Below are 6696 nucleotides of genomic sequence, written 5' to 3'. Positions count from 1 at the left end.
AGTGTCAGGTGACCATCGCACATGTACTTCAGCTGGCATTTCAGTGCAGTACTGAAGGAGAGTAGCGCTGCAAGATTTCAGATATTAAACCTGAATATCAGATCAGCCTGTATGACAGATGCAACAGAACAGTGGTTGAGAAGGTACATCAACCATAATTTCATCAAATTACTCTTCCATCTTGAATGAAACAACAGCCAGTGAATAAGTATCAGTATTAATTTTATTTCATGCTTGTTCCAGTGCACAGAGAAATCGGCAGTCCTGTCCCAAGCTTCTACATCCCCATTGAATTAGATGGGATTTCAAACAATCCATCCATTCTATAATCACCATTGTTTTATTAGTCCAAATTAATTGAGTTAACTTTGCTAAATCACAGTTTAGTAGAACAGCCTACTGGATAGTAATCCAGTACCTTAATCATGACACATTGGTTAACCTTCCTTCACAATGTCACTGTTTTCTTAAAGCCATATTGTACCACTAACACACACACACGCGCGCGCAAGGAATGAACAAGGGGAAGAAGCTTTCCTCAAGGCCCTACTACCAAGTTTTCATGAATTTTTTTTTGTCACTTGAGGTGACCAAAGTAGAGATGGTTTGACAAGGTGGAGGAGTTTTGCATCCTTTTGCCCAGTCTCATTTATGTTGAGCAGCTAACTGAATCCAAACATGCACAAGGCAGATTTCTTTCCTGATGAGTCAGTGGAGTTCTTGAGACAATCTGATAACTTTTTCGTTGTTCTTTCAGGTAACAGCTTCTTTTTCTCCCCCCACTTCTGATTGGCTGATTTGAATGGACTGGAAGACCAGCACATAAGATGGCCTAAATGCACTCAAAGTGAGCAGTGATCCAATCATTCAATAATGCAACAAATATTCCAGTAATTGAGCAGTTGATGGCTACACAATCGTTTTTTCCCATTTTAGAGTTAGGTATGTATGTAAAATCTTAGGTTATGTACAAGGGCCCATACTGTGCTATACTGTTCTATCTTAATCTTAAACAGTTTTACAAGGGGATGGAGAAAGCAGTCATTGTACAGAGTCAGATATCAATGCTCAGCAATTCTTCCAGTTACCGTTGACTAAACTGAGAGAAGAGGTACAGCCCACCGATGAGAACGAGGCCACGCATTCCAAATAACATGAGCATCAACAGTAAAAGGATGGACATAATAGGTTCAATGACTTGATTTCCCAGATTCCATCGTGGAAAGCCCATGTGAATCAAACGCTGATTCAGGTCCGCAAACAATGAGTGGCCTTGGTTGGCTGGTCCTTGGAAAGGCTGGTTTGTATGCTCCGTATTATGGATAAAACCCTGGCAAAACCCAATGGAAAAAGAGAAAAATCAGCACTCCTTCATGTTTCAAACTGATTTCTTAGCATTTATTCCTCATCTCTGATAAGGCTGAGGGAGCTTTCTGGACCATTTTAAAGTACAGTGAGTAGCCTACCAAAGTAGCATAGGGTTAAGCATGGGGCAACAGGAGAGCTACTCAGGCTTAATCCACTATTTTATGAGATCGTCAATGAGCTTCAAGATACTTCTGAATAACCACTTTTACCCAATATCAATTAGCACCAATAGTAAATCGGAAACTGTCAATTTCTACATGTCATTATGTGCAAGAAATTACATCTAAATAAAAATTAATGATAGGAAGAAAACACAATTTTCCAGTATCTGTATCTTTAACAAGAATACTTCAAACCAGTTAACAATTGCATTAATTGGAGAAGATAGTTGTAAATTCTTACTATCTTCTGGGTATAAATTAGTTGCTAATAATCCTGATAGTTTGCCTTTAAGTTTTCAGTCAATATTCTATCAGCAGTCGCAGTAGTTTCCCTCAACCTATAATGTACTCCAACCACAGCCAATATAACCTTTTTACACAGTCTTGGCGTGGTCTATTGCTCCTGGAGGAATATATGGATTTAGAACAGATAGAAGTTCCTAGATCAGACCCATTAGCATCTGTATTTAATGCAAATATTGTGAAGGGTTTGCACCAAATTCTGGATGGACAAAAGACACAGCCAAGATATTAAAGGCAATATCCATCATCAAAGATTTCTAACATCTGGGCCATGCCATCTTCTTGCAGCTACCATCAGGCAGGAGGTATGGAAGTGCCACACCACCAGATTCAAGAACAGCTACTTCCCTTCAACCATTTTGTTCTTGAGCCCACCACAGTTTAGCAACACTATGACACAATGGATAGGGATTCTGGGGATATTAATCATGCTGTTCAATGTTTCTGAGGGATAGTTACAAAATATGTGCTTTCATTAAACAAAGCGCAGCGGCAGTGTGAACAAAGGCAGCAGCAAGAAGTCAAGAGATTTAAAGAACCTGCCATTTCCTAATGCACCATCCTCTCCCACTTAACATCCAAACTCCTTTGGGGAACAGGTCCTGGTCGCAGTCGCTTTAACGTCGCTGGTGTTCAAGAGTAATGTCAGGAAGCACTACTCAAAGGATAGTGCTAATCTGATATCATTGGGGGAAAGGGAAGAGGTATTTCAGTGAAAATGTCAAACTGAGACCGTCAATTTTATTTTGCTTCCCAGTTTTTAAGTGACTAAGTGAACCGAACTAAGTGACTGAAAAAAACACCTTTAATCCAGTAAAAGTGATGAGGTCACACCTAGGTTGGAGGAACAACACTTTATAATCTATTTGGGTAACCTCCAACCTGATGGCATGAACACTGATTTCTCAAGCTTCCGGTAATGCCCTCCCCTCTTCACCATTTCCTATCCCCCTTTTCCCTCTCTCACCTATTTCCTTGCCCATTCATCACCTCCCTCTGGTGCTCCTCCCCACTTTTATTTTTTCCATGGCCTTCTGTCTCTTTCAACAATCAACTTCCCAGCTCTTTACTTCATCCCTCCCCCTCCAGGTTTCACCTATCATCTGGTGTTTCTCTCTACCCTCCCCCCACCTTTTAAATCTACTCCTCAGCAGTTTTTTTTCCCCAGTTCTGCCGAAGGGTTTCGGCCCAAAATGTCCACTGTACTCTTTTCCATAGATGCTGCCAGGCCTGCTGAGTTCCTCCAGCATTTTGTGTGTGTTGCTCAGATTTCCAGCATCTGCAGATCTTCTCTTGTTTGTGATTGAATTATTTTTGGGCTACGGGGAAACGGCCAAAGTAAGATATCTCCTCTTGCACTCTATCATTGAATAATGCTCCCTAGTAGTAACCTCATTGGTTACTTCCAAAAGAACATTGGCTCACTAACCATACCACAGAGTGAAAGGGTGGATCCCACATGGAAACAAAGAGAAAACTTGCAAATTTTTGAAAGAATGCCTTGTGCTTATAATTCCTAGCCTCCATTCACTGGAGAGGGAATCCAACTGGGGAAAAATTAAGGAGGCCGGAAGACTTGCTCATGTGAACTACAAATGATCCTTAGATCTTTAGAGTTTGCAGCATTCCTGTTATGGTGGGGGGAAGCGGGGGGGGGGGTCATACACTTTGTGGCCACTGTATTTGGTACCTCCTGTACCTAGTAAAGTAGCCATTGAGCGCATGATTGTGATTTTCTGCTGCTCAGGCCATCCACTTCGAGGTTCAACGTGTTGTGCATTCAGAGATGCTCTTCTGCACAGCACTGTTGTAATGCGAGGTTATTTGAGTTACTGTTGCCTTCCTTCAGCTTCAACTAGGCTGGCCATTCTCTGCCGATCTTTCTCATTAACAAGGCATTTTCACCCACAGAACTGCCACTCATTGGATGTTTTTTTCTCGCACCATTCTCTAGAGCAGGGTTTAGAGAGGTCGCTAAGAGTTCCGCCAGAGATCACGATTGAAAAAAAAACATTGTTTTTTGAACTTGGCGCGCTGCTAGCGAACACAGTGGTGGGCAGTGACCGAACAGCCCTGTTAGCAATCTCTCAGCATAGTATGGCAGTGCACAGTAGGACATTTATTTGGTTGAGTCCACTCTCAGATTTTGACACGAGATAGGGGAGGACGTTGATAATTGGTGAGCGCTGTACTACACAGAGGGGAGGACAGCAGGCTGATGAGTGTGAAGTGCGTTTTCTGAACATTGAATGAACTTGCCTATCTTGGACTGTGATGTCAGCCTCTCCCTGTGTAAAACATTTTATTAACCCCTCTCCATGTGTAAAATATTTTACTAACTTACAAATACAGCAATGTTTTACAGACATGTGAGAAGGTCCAATGTGGTGATTTTTGAAGAGGAGGTGTGAGATGGAAGAGGAGGATTCTAGGCCTAAGCCTATGGACAATTCTGATGAGGTTAATGATGAAGAATTACAATACTCTGAGTCACTTCATTGCATTAATGCAACAACAGACACAAAAAAGTCCATCTTTACAATGAAAGCTACTTATAAATGGGTTTTTACATGGACTGGTGATCCAGGTTGTCCTATTCCATTGTGCCTTGTCTGTGCCAAACAACTTACAAATGCAGCAATGGCTGCAGTAAAACTGTAAAGACACTTAACTACAAATCATAGCCATATTTTAATGGCTAAAAACAGAGTAAAACTTCTGTTAATAAAGTCACAGTCAGTAAAGCAAGTTATCTAGTAGCAAAACTTATTACCCAGAAAAGGAAAAGTCAACAGTTAGTGAGAACCTAATAATGCTATCATGTAAAATTATAGTGGGTAAAATGCTAGGACAAGATGCAGTACGAGAAATTGAAAAAGTCACACTCTCAAACAGTATGATAAGTCAATTTATTGATGACATGTCACATGATGCTGAAGAGGTTATGTGAGATAAACTGAAAAACAACAGCTTCTCTATCCAGGTTGATGTGTCAACAGATTCACCAATAAATGTCATGTTGTAGCATTTGTAAGATTTATAAATGATGAAATTCAAGAGAACTTTTTCTGTTGCAAAGAGCTGCCTGAAACAAGCAAAGGCCAAGATATATTTAAAGTTTTGCCTTTATATCTGGATTAAATCTACCGAGACAACCTTTAGAAAAATGAAATCTTGATTTGGCTTAAACCATTTATTTAATAGAAATTTATTATGTTTGCCTTATGAGTTTTTAAAATTTATGAAAGAGAAAGAAAGATTAATTTTAAGAAAGGTAAGCTAAGCTTTTTTTCAAGAAAGGCTGGCTAAAAATTAATTCTCTACTCAAAAGAGCATTGACAATTATTTTCGATTATATCTATGACATACTGATCATGCTAACATACCGTCAGCTGTAGATATCATCATTTTTACACAATCCCTGAGACCTAAAAATTATTTCAAGGGTTTCTCCAGGTAAAATGTTTGAGAAAGGCTGCTCTAGAGATTGTTGTGTGTGAAAATCCCAGGAGATTAGCAGTTTCTGATTTACTCAAACCACCCAGTCTGGCACCAACAATCATTTCACAGTCACTTAGATCACATTTCTTCCCTATTCTGATATTTGAACCGCTTGACCATGTCTGTATGCTTTTATGCACTACCAGGTGATTGGCTGATTAGGTATTTGTATTAACAAGCAGAAGTACAGGTGTACTTAATAAAGTGGCCAACAAGTGTATATCATTCAGCCCAGCTGGTCCACGTTGACCAAGCTGCCTAACTAATCTAGTCCCAGTTGCTGGTGTTTGGCCCACATCCCGCTAAACATTTTATATCTGATGACCTGCCCAAGTGGCTCAACCACTTCCTCACGCCTTACTCGGACCATCCTCCGGGTGAAAAGGTTGCCACCTCCAGGGTTCCTAGTAAACCTCTCCCCTCTCAGCCTAAACCTATGCTCTGCGGTTAACGATTCCCAAATGCTGGGGAGAATACTATGTTTTTAAGCAGCCAACTTGGGCGAAGCGGGAGGCGGACAGTGACACGGTGCAACTTTGTATGTTGTGAGTCTGAGCTTACGGCAAGGCCTGGTCAAACGAGGACCGAGAAAGCGCCCTTAACCCGCCCGCTAGCCGACACCGACCTGGCGGCCCCTGTTCAGCTCTTCTCGGCGCGGAGGTGTCTTCCTGACCCGCGGGTCGTCATCCTGCACTATGTCCCCGTTGGCCAGAATACGAACCATTTTTTTTTGCGGTCTGAAGAAGACAACGAGAGCGTTAACGGAGGGTGCCGGCGGCAAGGAGGGTTTGGCCTTGCGGACTGCAGTGGGCACTTTCGAAAGAACCTCGCGGAGCAGCAAGCGAAGGCTCCCGGATCGCGGCGACTGGCCGTGCCCACAGCACAGCTCAAAGGAAATGCGAGTCATCGCGTTGTGTTACAGGGAATTATATCCGAACGAGCTGCTTCGTTCCCTTCCGCAAACTCTCCGTTAAGTTTGTTCGTGGCTGCGAGCATAACTCGCCCGTTCTCCGGCTCTATATGTACCCCAGCAACACCTTATACTTGTTTTATACAGAAATGTTATTCCATGAAACACTGAGGTTCCTGTCATTCAGTTCAAACACAACTCATGCCGGAGAGCCACGGTGAGATGGGAGGGGAGGGATGGGGGCACAATCTCAGATCCCGCCGAGGTTGTTGTCATCTGGGCAAGTCCGGTACAAGAGAAACACTTGTGTGCAGTAGCCTATACCACAAAAGCACAGACCACATAGAGAAGATAAATTATCCAAAAAAGGGGGAAAAACAGTGTGAAGCAAGACACTGTAAACGAACACCCAAATCCGTGGCAGTATAGGCAGTTATGGAGGAAAAGTCCGTT

General features: G+C 42.2%; 1 protein-coding gene across 1 annotated transcript; it reads right to left on the bottom strand.

The window, feature by feature from the left end:
- Positions 1–215: 215 nt before the first annotated feature.
- On the bottom strand, positions 216–6353 carry LOC134358179 (protein FAM241B-like). Its single transcript, XM_063070176.1, has 2 exons — positions 5959–6353; positions 216–1330 (listed from the first exon to the last, which is right to left on the bottom strand). Exons 1-2 carry the CDS (start codon positions 6238–6240, stop codon positions 1085–1087), a joined length of 528 nt encoding a protein of 175 aa, XP_062926246.1. The 5' UTR covers positions 6241–6353; the 3' UTR covers positions 216–1084.
- Between the last annotated feature and the right edge of the window lie 343 nt (positions 6354–6696).

Source organism: Mobula hypostoma, chromosome 18 (genome assembly GCF_963921235.1).
Source record: "Mobula hypostoma chromosome 18, sMobHyp1.1, whole genome shotgun sequence".
Classification (NCBI taxonomy): Eukaryota; Metazoa; Chordata; class Chondrichthyes; order Myliobatiformes; family Myliobatidae; genus Mobula; species Mobula hypostoma.
Note: the sequence above shows the minus strand (reverse complement) of the source record. Positions and strands in the feature narration are given on the sequence as shown.

What these genes read in the sequence shown, in the direction of transcription:
- LOC134358179 (XM_063070176.1), bottom strand. Translation starts at nt 6,240, where the DNA reads ATGACTCGCATTTCCTTTGAGCTGTGCTGTGGGCACGGCCAGTCGCCG. An exon ending in AGCTGAACAGGGGCCGCCAG is followed by an intron (nt 1,331 to 5,958) that starts GTCGGTGTCGGC and finishes GGGTTTTGCCAG; the next exon opens with GGTTTTATCCATAATACGGA.